The following is a 17,982-nucleotide window of genomic DNA, read 5'->3' as shown; positions in this document are numbered from 1 at the left end:
AAAGGCCTGTGAGAGGATTTGAGGGGCTGGCGACCCATTTTGTAGCTCAGGCCCCGTCGCAGCTGTGAACACGTACTTACGCCCCTGATAGCTGTATACTATGGGCACAGATACACAATATTATATACACTGGATGGATCAATCCTGCACCTGGCCCTGGACATACATGTACTGCATATATATACAGAGCCATGTACAGTTAGGTCCATATATATTTGGACAGAGACAACATTTCTCTAATTTTGGTTCTAGGCATTAACACAATGAATTTTAAACAAAACAATTCAGATGCAGTTGAAGATCAGACTTTCAGCTTTCATTTGAGGGGATCCACATTAAAATTGGATGAAGGGTTTAGGAGTTTCTGCTCCTTAACATGTGCCACCCTGTTTTTAAAGGGACCAAAAGTAATTGGACAATTGAGTCCAAGGCTATTTCATGGACAGGTGTGGGCAATCCCTTCGTTATGTCATTCTCAATTAAGCAGATAAAAGGCCTGGAGTTGATTTGAGGTGCGGTGCTGCATTTGGAAGGTTTTGCTGTGAAGTAAACATGCGGTAAAGGAGCTCTCCATGCAGGTGAAACAAGACATCATTAAGCTGCGAAAACAGAAAAAACCCATCCGAGAAATTGCAACAATATTAGGAGTGAAAAAATCTACAGTCGGGTCCATCCTGAGAAAGAAAGAAAGCACTGGTGAACTCATCAATGCAAAAAGACCTGGGCGCCCACGGAAGACAACAGTGGTGGATGATCGCAGAATAATCTCCATGGTGAAGAGAAACCCCTTCACAACAGCCGACCAAGTGACCAACACTCTCCAGGAGGTCGGCGTATCAATATCCAAATCTACCATAAAGAGAAGACTGCATGAAAGTAAATACAGAGGGTTCACTGCACGGTGCAGCCACTCATAAGCATCAAGAAGAAAAAGGCTAAAAAACATCTAAAAAAGCCGCACAGTTCTGGAGGAACATTCTATGGAGAGATGGAACCAAGATCGACCTCTACCAGAATGATGGAAAGAGAAAAGTATGGCGAAGGCGCGGTACAGCTCATGATCCAAAGCACCACATCATCTGTAACACCCGGCGGAGGCAGTGTGATGGCGCGGGCATGCATAAACCCGGCGGAGGCAGTGTGATGGCGCGGGCATGCATAAACCCGGCGGAGGCAGTGTGATGGCGCGGGCATGCATAAACCCGGCGGAGGCAGTGTGATGGCGCGGGCATGCATAAACACGGCGGAGGCAGTGTGATGGCGCGGGCATGCATAAACCCGGCGGAGGCAGTGTGATGGCGCGGGCATGCATAAACCCGGCGGAGGCAGTGTGATGGCGCGGGCATGCATAAACCCGGCGGAGGCAGTGTGATGGCGCGGGCATGCATAAACCCAGCGGAGGCAGTGTGATGGCGCCGGCATGCATAAACCCGGCGGAGGCAGTGTGATGGCGCGGGCATGCATAAACCCAGCGGAGGCAGTGTGATGGCGCGGGCATGCATGGCTGCCAGTGGCACTGGGTCACTAGTGTTTATTGATGATGGGACACAGGACAGAAGAATGAATTCTGAGGTCTTCAGAGCCGCCATACTGTGTGCTCAGATCCAGCCAAATGCAGCAAAACTGACTGTCCATTTGTAGTATGAAACGACGACCAATGACCCAAAACATAAAGCCAAAGCAACACAGGAGTTTATTAAAGCAAAGAAGTGGAATATTCTGGAATGGCCAAGTCAGTCACCTGATCTCAACCCAATTGAGCAGCATTTCACTTGTTAAAGACTAAACTTCAGACAGAAAGGCCCAGAAACAAACAGCAACTGAAAACCACCGCAGTGAAGGCCGAGCATCAAAAAGGAGGAAACACAGCGTCTGGTGATGGCCATGAGTTCAAGACTTCAGGCAGTCATTGCCAACAAAGGGTTTTCAACCAAGTACTAAAAATGAACATTTTATTTACAATTATTGAATCTGTCCAATTACTTTTGGTCCCTTTAAAAACAGGGTGGCTCATGTTAAGGAGCTGAAAATTCTAAACCCTTCATCCAATTTTAATGTGGATACCCTCAAATGAAAGCTGAAAGTCTGAACTTCAACTGCATCTGAATTGTTTTGTTTAAAATTCATTGTGGTAATGTCTATAACCAAAATTAGAAAAATATTGTCTCTGTCCAAATATATATGGACCTAACTGTATATAGCATGTGATGTCCAGTCACCAGGTTCAGGCGTGATCACTCCAGGGCTGGATTCTGTAGAGAGTCTCTGGTCACTATCAGTATAGGGAGATTTATTGCAGGAGACTGAACTTTCCTGCAGTCTGGTGACCCTGGAGCCGATGACCTGGCACTGACAGGGTGATCCTGAAAGTTCAGACTGCTGCAATAAATCTGTGAGCATCAGCAGAGCGGCCGCTAATACTATACAGGGACACGGCCCTTATCGGGAGGTGAGCAGCAGCGTCCATCTCCTCACCGCACAGAGAGCTGAAGCTCCCACTGATGTCTGACCCATCCACCAGACAGATGCAGCCATGGTCCCTTCCCTCTTCAGGAGGCCGCACACAGGGAGCAGGGGGCGTGCAGCTGGCCAGGACATAGAGAACAGCGCCGGCCACCAGCAGCCGAATCAGCTGCCAGGTGACCGGCCAGGGGGGCACTGGAAGACTCAGGAACATATGGAAGGGGTGTGGCCTAACACAAGGGGGCGTGTGACGGCTGCTTCTCCTGTGTCTGCGGGAAGCAGAGTGTCCCGTGCGGGACAGCGGGGAAAAGCATCAAATCCGGGACAGTCCCGCACAATGAGGGACGGTTGGGAGCTATGCATATAGGTATCAGTACTAGGCAGGCAGGCAGTGTATGTGGCATACGTCATTGCATCCAGCAAGAGGGTCCGTTCCATTACTGTCTGCTGCTGCTGCCTATTACAGACATAGCCCCAGGTATCAGTGGCCAGGAAGAATTTTTTTGAATCTTAATCCTGATTATTTTCTTCAATAGCAATCCAGTGCACATGTTTTTTTTTGCTCTATTTGCTTGTTGGCAGCCCAGAATACAGCCAGATCCTTTCCATATTACAGCGTGAAAATCCAGCTATTTTAAATACCCATAGGTATGGGTCTAGACAACTGTTGAGTCTTAAGCCCATGTGCCTGAACAAACCCAGCATCAATTAAATTAAACCCTGCCCCAGAGTCCAGACAGGCAGAGATATTGAGCCTACTTTCACCAAGATGAATCTCGGAAGGTAGGAAAAATTGTGGCTTACCTAAGGAGGAAATTAGTACACCCGAGTTGCCAACCTCCCCGCAACCCGGGCTTAATAGTTTTCCGGCGGTTGTCTTCTAGAAGGACACACATTCACATAATGACCCCTTCTGCCACAAAAAAACCATGCACCTCCCTTACGCCGTACTACTGCAGCCCCCTTAGAATGAGTTGCGCCACCTAACTGCATAGGTTCTCCTAGAGACTCAGATTCTGGTGAGTCCAAATCTGAATTACCCTTGAATAGCGGCGATTCATTAAGTCTCTGGCGCAGGCAGCGGTCAACACTGATCGCAAGAGACATAGCTGCCTCCAGTGTGGTTGGTGTCTCCTGTAGGGTGAAAGCATCTTTTATCTTATCATTAAGTCCCTGATAAAATGGACTATGGAGTGCAGGGTCATTCCACATTGTGTCAGTAGCCCATCTCCGAAACTCAGAGCAGTACTCCTCTACTGGCCCGTCTCCCTGTGTAACATGGCGTATTGTGGACTCAGCGAGGGAGACGCGGTCAGGATCATCATACACCTGACCTAAGGCTCGAAAAAACTCCTCCACAGTCTGTAACGGCAAAGCGTCAGCGGGAAGTGAAAAAGCCCAGGCCTGAGGATCACCTTGTAGGAGCGATACTATAATTCCAACCCTCTGCTCCTCTGAACCTGAAGTGTGAGGATGCAACCTAAAATACAATTTACAGGCCTCCCTGAATGTAACAAATTTGTCACGCCCCCCAGAGAACCTGTCAGGTAACGCAATTTTAGGCTCCAGCGAAGCTTGTGGAGGTGTAGCAACCCCTGCGGTGGCCACTGGAGTGCGCTGTACAACCACCGTCAGCCACCTCTAGACTGAGCTGCTGAAATTGTCCAGCTAAAGCAGCAATGGGGTCCATATTGGACCAAGAAAATTTTTAAGGTCAGTGATACTGTCACGCCGTTAACGGCGATAAAAGGGCAGGACGGCGTACTGGGACCCGCACCTGTCCCTGCCACTATAATGGGGCACTGACTTTCCCTTATCTCAGGGGTACCTATAATGGTTAGGAGGCCTGAGCCGCCAGCGTATCACTGTCTCCTGTGCAGGCCCTATCAATGGCCCCCTCACCCCCAAAGGAGGTGGACTGCACCAGTGTAACTAAAAGTCTCAAACTCACCAAATGCTCACACAACCACAGACGTTTACACATAGAAGGAAAGAAAAGGAAAAAACTAGGAAGGAAAACAGGTTTAACATGCAACCAAAACAGCAGACACCAATCTCTGTAAATAAACCTCCAAGCTCCTAATACACCACGCTCCTTCAAACTCCAAGCCAGGCAGCTGAACTGATCACTGACAATAGCTGAAGTCAAGGCTGGGTCTATATAGAGGAGGAGATTACAAAATCATCTTCAGCCGAGACCCAGCTCACAGCAACTCAGCAACAAGATTAACTCCTGCATTGCTGGCACAAAGCAGCCAGGTCAGAATACAGGAGAAGAGCTTCTGTTCACTGTATGTGAACGAGGCCCAGAGCGCTGCGGATCTCTGGAACCTCTCTGTCGCAGTAGCCCCGTGACAAGACCCTTGTTAACATCTATAGTTAATCCTTTGCCAGACTAATCAGCATTGGGCCACAAGCAAAAGGGCAATGAAGTTATAAAGTATAAAGCAACACTTACAAAAAAATCATGTTTTGAGGCAGTAGAGTTAAAAAGAAACGTACAAAGCCACGTCAGCTGGTTAACTAAGCAACTTTACAGTTGATTCTTACCACAGAAGATAATACAAGGCCATAGGTCACAACAAGCCACACCACGAGGTAGAGGCAGTAGGAAAAAAAAGACCGGAGATGGGAAGCCAATTACCAAAAAAGGGGCCCCAAGACAAACCCCATGTAAGCCAAACATCAGAGAGGAGACCACAGGCCAAACGAGAAACATGAGGCCACAGGTCCCAAGCAACACAGCAGGCCAAAGAGGACCAAATATGAGGTGGCAGACCCCATGCAAGATCAAAGATGAGGTAGTAGGGACTAGAGATATGAAGTCTAGATTTCTCCAAGCTGATAACATTTCAGGGCCCAACTGGGCCAATTTAACCACTACAATTTTTATTAGAGGTTGCTATAGAATGCCCTAAGTGAGTGCCATGATTGACAGCTGCTCCGGACGAGTGCTCAAGGCTCCTCCATCCGAAGAACAGGAATCCACATTGGAGGAGGACATTAGAGGTGCCTTTTTAGTTTGTGCTCTTGGCTTCCTGTCAAATGATAGGGCAGATCCCACTCTCAGGTGATGTCACTAGTGATAGGAAAAATCCGCTTTGAGACCATAAACCTGGGATACCTATATTTCTTTAATAAGGATATATTAGATGGGGCATGTGTTCTCCTTGTTACCAGTCTCCTATGTAGATCTAAGCTTGTGATATACATGTATCTATACGGTATCTGCATGAACATATAGAAGACCAAGTATGGACACAACAGAGAGATGATAGAAGCATAGTTCACCTCTCCGCTCAGCAGGTAGACGATCTCCAAGGTGAGGTCTAACACTCTTCTGGTAATCTCATTTCTGTCCTCGTTCATGCTTGTTCATTTAGGTGATAAACTGGATGCCCTGAAGGGTTACAGTCTTCCAGATGCCGATGTGAAGAAGATGCTGTCATTCAGAGAGGGACATTGCCATTAGTGACATAGTTGTCAGTTTCATCATTCGTAAAGCATAGCAATGCTCCTACAAAAAGTGTCAGGCTGCTGTCACACGATCAGTATGTGGTCAGTATTTAGGGCTGGTTTCACACTTGCGTTTAAAAACGCAGCGTTTTAAACGCAAACGCATTTGGTTAAAAAACGCGTTTAAGCGCTGCGTTTTTTAGGCGCATGCGTTTTTGCATGTTTTAACGCAAACGCGGCGTTTTGACACGTTTAAACACGTTTTTCCTGCGTTTGCGTTTTTGAAACGCATGATGAGAAGTGTGTGACAGCTGCCAATCATCAAAATCAACTAGAGAACCCACTATAAACATAAATACCTAGGGTTAGGATCCCTAGTAACCCTAGGGATCCTAACCCTAACACAAACTCTAACCCTAACCCTAACACAAACTCTAACCCTAACACAAACTCTAACCCTAACACAAACTAACCCTAACCCTAACACAAACTCTAACCCTAAAACACAAACTCTAACCCTAACACAAACTCTAACACAAACCCTAACACAAACCCTAACCCTAGGGATCCTAACCCTAACCCTAGGGATCCTAACCCTAACCCTTAGGGTTAGGATCCCTAGGGTTAGGGTTGGGGGTGGCTTATAAGTGTGTATTCTTGTGTTTTTCTATAAAAACGCATGCGTTTAAAAACGCATGTGCTTACATAGACATCAATACGTTTTTTTTGCCACAAAAAAAGTATGCTTTTTTTGCGGCAAAAAAACGCCGCTAAAATTACTACATGTTGCATTTCTGCAACACAACGCATGCAGAGAAAAAACACATGCGTTGCAAAAAGGCGTCAAAACGCATGCGTTTTTAATGTTAAATATAGGGAAAAAACGCATGCGTTTTTTTGCGTTTTTTACCGCAAAAACAAAAAACGCAAATGTGAAACCAGCCTTACAGCAGTATTTGTAGCCAAAACCAGGAGTGGGTGATAAATGCAGCAGTGGAGCATGTGTTTCTATTATACTTTTCCTCTATTTGTCCCACTCCTGGTTTTGGCTTACAAATACTGATGTAAAATACTGACCACATACTGCTAGTGTGACGGCAGCCTAAGTGCCATAGGACGACTAAGTAAAAAAGTGACAAATTTTAAAAATATAAAAAAAAAAAAATAATCACAAAATAATAATAAGAAAATGTATATACATTTATGTGAAAAAGTTTTTGCTTGCTTCCTGATTTCCTATTCTTTTGCATGTTCGTCACACCTAAATGTTTCAGATCAAATAAATTGAAAAATTAAACAAAGATAACACAAGTAAACACAAAATGTAGTTTCTAAATGAAGGTCTTTATTATTAAGGGAAAAGGAAATCCAAACCTACAGTTACCTCTGTCAAAAAGTTATTGACCCCCAACACCTTAGAACATAAATTAACTTTGGTTTATCATCTTTGGGAAGCTGAGTAAAAATTCCCTAGCCACATCTAGCCTGATTACTACCACACCTGTTCTCAATCAAGCAATCACTTATATAGGACCTGCCTGACAAAGAGAAGTAGATACCATATGGATTATTATAGCATTCCCAACACCTACAGTTATTTCATATCTACAAGAAATTTCAGAAATGTCTGATACATGCGGCCCTCACCTATGAGTGTCTGCCTCTCGTAAAAAGAGGAGCAAACCCTGATTTACATATCGCTGCCCCTTGTGTGAATAATGCCAAAATGTCATTCCAAGCAACGTTGAATATAGAAAAACAGCATAACACACTTGGAATATAAAAGTTAGAATAATATAATATAAAAATTCTATTTATCAAAAATCAGTTTTCATTTTCAACATTTTCCAACAACATGTCTAATGAAGAAATGCATCCAAATTGAATTTATCACAAATATTTTTATTATAATACACCGAATACAAAAAATGCGCAATAAATATTACTGGCAAATGTTCCCAGTGACAGAATTTGAAAAAAGGGAAAAACAGGTGCAGCAAAAAGTGCAACACCACTAGGCAAGAGTAAGAGGAAAAAGTATAAATGGTAGCAGTAGGCCCCCGGAAGAAGCCCACGCGAAACGCGCATCGGGGCGGAGCGTGTGGCACCCTCTATAGTCATGGGTAAGAGGATTCACTTATTGTAATTATTGACTTTGGTCAGATGTTCAGCTATGGTTTATATTAAAAAAATACTCACTGGAGGCTATACAACATTTATTGCTCACATGACCACACTGGATGTTTTTGATCCATTTTGTTGCACTGTCACTTTACTGATATATGTATTGGGTTTATCATCACACTGTCTAGTGATGTTGCACTTTTTACTGCATCTGTTTTTCAAATTCTGTCACTGGGCAAATTTGCCAGTAATATGTATTGCACATTTTTTGTATTTGGTGTATGATAATAAAAATATTTGTGATAAATTCAATTTGGATGCATTACTCTATTTTTTAGAATGTTTACAATTTGATGGGAGTATATCCATAGCTACTGCAATGACTGGCTTTGGCAATTAGCCGTATACCACTCTCTTTACTATGTGGTCTGTGCCTAAGATTTTGGATTCAATGTCTAATGAAGAATAATCAATCACCATATATAGACCACGGTGGACTAAATTCAACAAATCTGATATAGATGAATATGGTGTATTCACTCAAATGAGGAAAAACAAAAGGCAGAGACGCTGCAAGACAATCAAAAGGTCAGCACCTTTCCACATCACAAAAAGTTCCTAAATCAATAAAAAATATATATATATTGTTCCAATAAATACATTTCATCTAAATAAAAAAACAATAAAAGTACACATATTAGTATCGCCGCATCCGTAACAACCCGACCTATAAAACTGTCCCCATAGTTAACCCCTTCAGTGATCACCGTAAAAGAAAACGAGGCAAAACACAACGCTTTATTATCATACCGCAGAACAAAAAGTGGAATAACACGCGATCAAAAAGACGGATATAAACATGGTACCGCTGAAAACGCCATCTTGTCCCGCAAAAAACGAGCCATCATGCAGCATCATCAGCAAAAAAATTAAAAAGTTATAGTTCTCAGAATAAAGTGATGCAAAAATAATTATTTTTTATATAAAATAGATTTTATCGTATAAAAGCGCCAAAACATAAAAAAAAGATATAAATGAAGTATCGCTGTAATCGTACTGACCCGATGAATAAAACTGCTTCATCAATTTTACCAAACGCGGAACGGTATAAACGCCTCCCCCAAAAGAAATTCATGAATAGCTGGTTTTTGTCATTCTGCCTCACAAAAATCGGAATAAAAAGCAATCAAAAAATGTCACATGCCCGAAAATAGTACCAATAAAAACGTCAACTTGTCCCACAAAAAACAAGACCTCAAATGACTCTATGGACTAAAATATGGAAAAATTATAGCTCTCAAAATGTGGAGGTGCAAAAACTATTTTTTGCAATAAAGAGTCTTTTAGTGTGTGACCCTACCAATTATAAAAATCCGCTAAAAACCCCACTAAAAGGTAAATCAAACCCCCCTTCATCACCCCCTTAGTTAGGGAAATATAATAAAATGTAAAAAATGTATTTATTTCCATTTTCCCATTAGTGTTAGGGTTGGGGCTAAAGTTAGGGTCAGGGCTACAGTTAGGGTTGGGACTACAGTTAGGGTTAGGGCTAGGGTTAGGGCTAAGGTTAGGGTCAGGGCTACAGTTAGGGTTAGGGTTGGGACTACAGTTAGGGTTAGGGTTTGGGCTAAAGTTAGGGTCAGGGCTACAGTTAGGGTTAGGGTTGGGACTACAGTTAGGGTTAGGGTTGGGGCTAAAGTTAGGGTTAGGGCTAAAGTTAGGGTCAGGGCTACAGTTAGGGTTAGGGTTGGGACTACAGTTAGGGTTAGGGTTGGGGCTAAAGTTAGGGTTTGAATTACATTTATGGTTGGGATTAGAGTTAGGGGTGTGTCAGGGTTAGGGTTATGGTTGGGATTAGGGTTAGGAGTGTGTTGGGGTTAAGGGTGTGGTTGGGATTAGGGTTAGGGGCATGTTCGGGTTAGGGGTGTGTTTAGGGTTAGGGTTGGGAATAGGGTTAGGGGTATGTTTGGGTTAGGGTTTCAGTTAGAATTGGGGGGTTTCCACTGATTAGGCACATCAGGGGCTCTCCAAACGTGACATAGCATCCAATCTCAATTCCAGCCAATTCTGCTTTGAAAAAAGTAAAACAGTGCTCCTTCCCTTCCGAGCTCTCCCATGCGCCAAAACAGGGGTTTACCCCAACATATGGGGTATCAGCGTACTCAGGACAAATAGGACAACAACTTTTGGGGTCCAATTTCTCATATTACCCTTGGAAAAATACAAAACTGGGGGCTAAAAAATAATTTTTGTGTAAATTTTTATTTTTATTTTCACGGCTTATAAACTGTAGTGAAACACTTGGGGGTTCAAAGTTCTCACAACACATCTAGATAAGTTCCTTGGGGGTCTAGTTTCCAATATGGGGTCACTTGTGGGGGTTTTCTACTGTTTAGGTACAACAGGGGTTCTGCAAACGTAATGTGACACCTGCAGACCATTCCATCTAAGTCTGCATTCCAAACGGCGCTCCTTCCCTTCCGAGTTCTGCCATGCGCCCAAATAGTAGTTTTCTCTCATATACAGTATGGAGTATCAGAGTACTCAGGACAAATTGGACAACAACTTTTGGGGTCCAATTTCTCCTGTTACCTTGGGAAAATACAAAACTGGGGGCTAAAAAATTATTTTTGTGGGAAAAAAAAGAATTTTTATTTTCACGGCTGTGTGTTATAAACTGTAGTGAAGCACTGGTTGGGTCAAAGTGCTCACCACACACCTAGATGAGTTACTTAGGGGGTCTACTTTCCAAAATGGTGTCACTTGTGGGGGGTTTCAATGTTTAGGCACATCAGGGGCTCTCCAAATGCGACATGGCATCCCATCCTAATTCCAGTAAACTTTGCATTGAAAAGTCAAACGGCGCTCCTTCCCTTCAGAGCTCTGCCATGCGCCCAAACAGTGGTTTACCCCAACATATGGAGTATCAGCGTACTCAGGACAAATTGCACAACAAATTTTTGTGTCCAATTTCTTCTGTTACCCTTGGTAAAATAAAAAATTGGGGCGAAAATATCATTTTTGTGAAAAAATATGATTTTTTATTTTTACACAGCTCTACATTATAAACGTCTGTGAAGCACTTGGTGGGTCAAAGTGCTCTCCTCACATCTAAATAAGTTCCTTAGGGGGTCTACTTTCCAAAATAGTGTCACTTGTGGGGGGTTTCAATGTATAGGCACATCAGGGGTGTTATGATCTGGTGGTTTAGGAACTACATGAGACAAGCTCTGAAGGAGGTGGTATCTGTACTGACCGCAAACCCTGAACCCAGCAGCGCAACTAGAAATAGCCGTGGGGGGTACCTGACGCTCCCTAGACCCCTCGGCACAGACTAAGATCTAGCTTCCCCTAAAGATGGAAACAGGAAACCTATCTTGCCTCAGAGAAAATCCCCAAAGGAAAGATAGCCCCCCACAAATATTGACGGTGAGAGGAGGGGAAAATAACATACGCAGAAATGAAATCAGATTTTAGCATAGGAGGCCAGTCTAGCTTGATAGATAGGACAGGAAAGGATACTGTGCGGTCAGTAAAAACTACAAAACAATCCACACAGAGTTTACAAAAATCTCCACACCTGACTAAAGGTGTGGAGGGTAAATCTGCTTCCCAGAGCTTCCAGCTAACAGAAATAATCCATACTGACGAGCTGGACAAATATAGAATGCACAGAACAATAAGTCCACAACAAGTGGACTGAAATGAGCAAAGCCAGAACTTATCTTTGCTGAACTGGTCAGGAAACCAGGAAAATCCAAGCAGAGAAGTGAATCCAGCCAGGAAACACTGACAAGTGGCACTGGCTGAGGAAAGAGCCAGGCATAAAAGCCGAGCAGAAAGACAATTAGTGGAAGCAGCTGCAGACTACTAAATCCAAGGAGCAGCCATTCCACTTAAAACCACCGGAGGGAGCCCAAGAGCGGAATTCACAACACAGGGGATCTCCAAACGCGACATGGTGTCCCATCTCAATTCCAGTCAATTTTGCATTGAAAAGTCAAATGGCGCTCCTTCTCTTCTGAGCTCTGCCATGCGCCCAAACAGTGGTTTACCCCCACATATGGGGTATCAGCATACACAGAACAAATTGTACAACAACTTTTGGGGTCCAATTTCTCCTGTTACCCTTGGTAAAATAAAACAAATTGGAGCTAAATAAATTTTTTGTCAAAAAAGTTAAATGTTCATTTTTTTTTAAATATTCCAAAAATTCCTATGAAAGACCTGAAGGGTTAATAAACTTTTTGAATGTGGTTTTGAGCACCTTGACGGGTGCAGTTTTTAGAATGGTGTCACACTTGGGTATTTTCTATCATATAGACCCCTCGAAGTGACTTCAAATGTGATGTAGTCCCTAAAAAAATTATGTTGTAAAAATTAGAAATTGCTGGTCAACTTTTAACCCTTATAACTCCCTAACAAAAAAAAAACAGTAATTAGACCTACTGGTAATTGTATTTCCAGGAATCCATCCTGACAGCACACTGGAGGACGTCCTTCTTATCCTTGATGGGACAGGAACACGAGAGGTTAAAAGGATCCTCCCCCTACCACCCTTCAGTGCTTTTCCAAAGTAACACATCTGGATGGATGCAAAAACACAGGTTTATTCCAACAAAATAATCAATCATACAAATGTTAGATCACATGAGTATAAAGAGCATACATTAGGGAGGGAACTAATAGTGCTGTCAGGATGGATTCCTGGAAATACAATTACCAGTAGGTCTAATTACTGTTTTCCAGTTCACCACCTGACAGCACACTGGAGAAATACCAAAGGAGAATGGTATTTAGGGAGGGACCACCGCTTGCAGTACCTTTCTACCGAAAGCCAACTGTGGTGACACTACATCTAAAGGCCCCTTCACATTTAGCGACGCTGCAGCGATACCGACAACGATCCGAATCGCTGCAGCGTCGCTGTTTGGTCGCTGGAGAGCTGTCACACAGACCGCTCTCCAGCGACCAACGATGCCGGTAACCAGGGTAAACATCGGGTAACTAAGCGCAGGGCCGCGCTTAGTAACCCGATGTTTACCCTGGTTACCATGCTAAAAGTAAAAAAAAAAACAAACAGTACATACTTACCTACAGCTGTCTGTCCTCCAGCGCTGCGCTCTGCTTCTCTGCTCTCCTCCTGTACTGTCTGTGAGCCGGAAAGCAGAGCGGTGACGTCACCGCTCTGCTTTCCGGCTCACAGCCAGTACAGGAGGAGTGCAGAGCGCAGCGCCGGAGGACAGACAGCTGTAGGTAAGTATGTAGTGTTTGTTTTTTTTAACTTTTAGCATGGTAACCAGGGTAAACATCGGGTTACTAAGCGCGGCCCTGCGCTTAGTTACCCGATGTTTACCCTGGTTACCAGTGAAGACATCGCTGGATCGGTGTCACACACGCCGATCCAGCGATGTCTCCAGGGAGTCCAGCGACGAAATAAAGTTCTGGACTTTATTCAGCGACCAACGATCTCCCAGCAGGGGCCTGATCGTTGGTCGCTGTCACACATAACGATTTCATTAACGATATCGTTGCTACGTCACAAATAGCAACGATATCGTTAACAATATCGTTATGTGTGAAGGTACCTTAACTTATAGTGTTTAGAGAAGGTACTAAGGCTAGACCATGATGCAGCTCTGCAGATCTGATCTGCCGTCGCCCCCCCCTTTCTCCGCCCATGACGTGGCCATGGCCCTAGATGAATGGGCTTTGATGTTGACTGGGGAATCTTGTCCTCTAGCTTTATAAGCTAAACTGATTGTGGATTTTATCCATCGTGCGATAGTCGCTTTAGACGCTTTTCTACCTTTATTTGGACCCCTGAACTGGACGAACAAATTGTTGTCCCGTCTCCAGGGTCTGGATAAATCGAGGTACCTGAGAACCGAGTCTCTTACGTCTAAGTTGTGGTAAAAACTCTCCTTCTGATTTTTAGGGAACTGGCAAAATGATGGTAAAACAATCTCTTGATTCATATTGGAATCTGACACAACTTTAGGGAGAAACGCCGGATCGAGTCGGAGTACTAATTTGTCCTCGAATATCTGCAAATATGGATTCTGCACTGACAGAGCCTGTAGTTCCCCCAATCTTTTTGCTGACGTGATCGCAACTAAAAATGCAGTTTTAAGGGAGAGTTTATCAATTCCTATATCCCGTTACATCCCACGCCTGTTCACATAGGAAATTTAGAACCAAGTTCAGATCCCACGGCGGGACTGACTTTCTAATTAATGGTTTTAATCTCTGGACTGCTCTAGAGAATCTACTAATCCAGGGATGGGCAGACAGGGAAGAATCAAAGAATACACTCAGGGCCGCTATCTGGACCCTTAATGTACTTGGTCTAAGACCTTTTTGAAACCCTGACTGCAGAAAGTCAAGAATTTTGGGGATGTTTGGATGGTCAGTGTCAACTGTCGTCTCTCCGCAAAACCCACAGAATCGCTTCCATATTTTGGTATAGATAGCCGATGTCACCGGCTTCCGGCTGGCTTGAAGGGTAGAAATGACATCATCCGAAAGCCCTTTTGCTCTTAAGACCTTCCGTTAAGGATCCAGGCCGCCAGCTGAAGTGCTCCCGGATTCTGGTGTAGAACTGGACCTTGCAGAAGAAGATCCTCTCTTTCTGGTAACAGGAGGGGTTCTTCCACTGACAGTTTCCTTAGCAATGGAAACCAACTCCGTTTCGGCCAGTGAGGAGCTATGAGTATGACTTTTGCCCCGTCTTCGCAGATCTTTCAGAGTGCCCTCGGGATCATTGCTAGAGGGAATGCATACAGAAACCCCTGGCTCCAGGGTTGTGAGAAGGCATCGATCCCGGCTGGACTCTCCCAAGGGTTTAGGGAATAGAAGATCTTGAGCTTCGCGTTTTCTCTTGTAGCAAATAGGTCCACCGTCGGTCTCCCCCAACGATGACACAGATCCTTGAACACCTCGTTGTTCAGTTCCCACTCCGTGGGGGATACGTTTTTTCTGCTGAGGAAATCTGCCAACTGGTTCTTGGAGCCCTCCAGGTGGATCGCCGAGATGGACAGAACCGACCTTTCTGCCCACTGGAATATACGTTCCGCCAGGTTTTGTAACGCCAGATGTCTTGGACCGCCTTGATGCCGCAGGAAGGCTACCGTTGTCGTGTTGTCTGAGAAGACCTTCACGTGTTTGTTCTGCAGCAGATGCTGCGCCGCTGTCAAGACTTCCCAAACCGCCTGTAGCTCTCTGTGGTTTGATGACTGGTTGCTGTCTTCCTTTCCCCAGCGACCTTGAAAATATCTTCCCAGTACATGACCTCCCCAACCGAGCTGACTGGCATCTGTTGTAACTGATATGCTTGGTGTCTGAAGCCATGGCACCCCCAGTCGGAGGTTTCTGGAAAGAGTCCACCACACCAGAGATCTTTTGACTTGCGCGGAGTAAGGCTCAGGGTCCGGTTCAGTGAGTTCTCTCTTCTGTTCCAGCTCCTCAGAACTCCTGTTGTGAATTCTGTGGCTGAGTTCCCTTCTGTGGTCACAAGTGGTATTGCAGTCTCTGGGCTTCCTCCCTCAGGTGTTTTGGTGAGCTCGTTGGCTGCCTTGCTATTTAGCTCCACCTGAGTCTGTCTTCCTTGCTCCTTGTCATTGTTCCAGTGTTGGATCTGAGCTACTGCATCTTTCCTTGGGCCTGCTGCTCTGCTAGATAAGTGCTTCTAGTTTGTTTTCTGTTTTTTCTGTCCAGCTTGCTATTTACTTTTGCTGGAAGCTCTGAGAAGCAAAGGGGTGCACCGCCGTGCTGTTAGTTCGGCACGGTGGGTCTTTTTGCCCCTTTGCGTGGTTTTCGTTTTAGGGTTTTTTGTAGACTGCATAGTTCTCTTTGCTATCCTCGCTCTGTCTAGAATATCGGGCCTCACTTTGCTGAATCTATTTCATTCCTACGTTTGTCTTTTCATCTTGCTAACAGTCATTATATGTGGGGGGCTGCCTATTCCTTTGGGGTATTTCTCTGAGGTAAGTCAGGCTTGTATTTCTATCTTCAGGCCAGTCAGCTCCTCAGGCAGTGCCGAGTTGCATAGGTAGTGATAGGCGCAATCCACTGCTGCTTATAGTTGTGTGAGGATAGATCAGGTACTGCAGTCTACAGAGATTCCACGTCTCAGAGCTCGTCCTATTGTTTTTGGTTATTGCCAGATCTCTGTATGTGCGCTGATTACTGCACGCTGTGTTGCCTGATTGCCAGCCATAACAAACTCCCCTCTGAAGCTGTCGAGAATTAAACTGGCTCCATCTCACGCAGGGAATACAGGCCGTCATCAGACCTAGTATTTTCATCCCGTCTCTGATCGTATGTCGACCCCGAGAAAAGTGACGGATCTTCTGTATTATGCCCTTTAGCCTTTCTTCTGGAAGAAATGACATTCTTGCTTGTGAATCGAGCATGACTCCCAAGAATTTTATTCTGGGTTTTGGGATTAGATCTGACTTCTCCCAATTTATGATCCATCCCAGATTCTGCAATGTTGAGATGAGAGACTGACAATTGACCCTGAGCTGGACTTCTGAGTCTGCTGCTATTAAGAAGTCGTCTAAGTAGGGAACCACCATAATATCCTGATTCCTCAGGAAAGCGACCACTTCCACCATAAGTTTTGTAAAAACCCTGGGAGCGGAAGCCAGGCCGAAGGGGAGACAGCGGAATTGGAAATGGAAGATCTTTCCTTCCAAGTTTACCGCGAACCGCTGGAACCTCTGATGATTTTGATAAATGGGTACATGGTAATATGCACTCTTTAAGTCCAGTGTGCACATCACCATGTCTTTCCCCAATAGAGGGATGGTAGACCGAATCGACTCCATCTTGAACCTTTTGTAAAGGACCCAATTGTTCAGATGTTTCAAATTTATAATCGTTCTCGATTCTCCTGATGGTTTTGTTATCGAGAAGAGATTGGAGTAGTGACCCCCTGCACTCTTCCTGAAGGGGTACCGGAACGATAGCCGCCATTTTTAACAGGTCTTGAATGTCTGACCACATGGGGGATGACAGTTTTAAATGAGAGCTGGATACCAGGAATCTTTCGGGAGGAAGGGATGTAAACTCTATTTTGTACCCCTGGGATACTATTTGTAGAACCCATGGACTTTTTGTGATCTCCTTCCATCCTCCCAGGAATCCTGTCAGACGGCCCCCTACTCTGATGGCGTCATTTCCTGCGGTAGCTAGACCCCGGGCCCGAGTAGCTTGCTTCCTTATTTTTGGACCTGTTATCCCCTCCTTTCTGGTAGCTCCACCTCTGACTGATTCAGCAGATGCGTCTGCCAAGAAGGTAGTTGCTAGTTTTAGCAAGGGTAGGGATTTTAGAATAGTGTCTCTGGGAGTTTTGGCTATCAATTGATCTTTAAGATCATCTAGCCAAAGGTCCATGGAGCGGGCTACTGATGTCGCTGCAATATTAGCTCCAATAATCGCCGAGGAACTTTCCCAGTCCCTTTTTAGAAGGCCATCTGCCTTCCTGTCCATGGGCTCTTTCAAATTGGACGAGTCTTCAAACGGAATCGCCGTCCTTTTGGAGACCTTAGCCAAGGGTATATCAATCTTTGGTACATCGACCCACTCCTTAACTTCCTCTGGATTGAACGGTAAGCGAAGTCTGAAGTCCTTAGGGATAGTCAGTCTTTTTTCGGCTTCCTCCCATTCCTCCAGAATCATAGATCTGATATGGGAGTTTACAGGAAAGACTTTAGATGTCTGTGAGCGCAAGCCCCCAAACATTTCATCTTGCTCCGTTCAAGATGGCTGCGGCTCCTCAATCTGCATGGTATGCCGTACTGCTTCCAACAGTTCTCCTGTGTCCGCGGCAGAGAACAGATATCTTCTCCCTTTCTCCGGGGGATCTCTACTCTCATCTTCCTCCTCTACCTCCGACCCACAGGATGATGATTCTATGGAAGAGTACTCGACCCT

At 44.7% G+C, this 17,982-nt stretch overlaps 1 protein-coding gene across 1 annotated transcript in view; it reads right to left on the bottom strand.

Annotated features, from left to right (window-relative positions):
* The window catches only part of LOC138638839 (oocyte zinc finger protein XlCOF22-like), a 247,230-nt gene that overhangs the window by 204,787 nt on the left and 24,461 nt on the right, over nucleotides 1-17,982 (bottom strand). Inside the window, exon 2 of the mRNA XM_069728497.1 lies at nucleotides 5,755-5,905. Within this exon, the coding sequence (XP_069584598.1) occupies nucleotides 5,755-5,832 (78 nt within the window). The 5' untranslated portion in view covers nucleotides 5,833-5,905. The remainder of the gene's footprint in view (nucleotides 1-5,754; nucleotides 5,906-17,982) is intronic.

The sequence above is a fragment of the Ranitomeya imitator genome, chromosome 5 (assembly GCF_032444005.1).
Source record: "Ranitomeya imitator isolate aRanImi1 chromosome 5, aRanImi1.pri, whole genome shotgun sequence".
Classification (NCBI taxonomy): Eukaryota; Metazoa; Chordata; class Amphibia; order Anura; family Dendrobatidae; genus Ranitomeya; species Ranitomeya imitator.
This window is presented reverse-complemented; position numbering and strand designations above follow the sequence as displayed.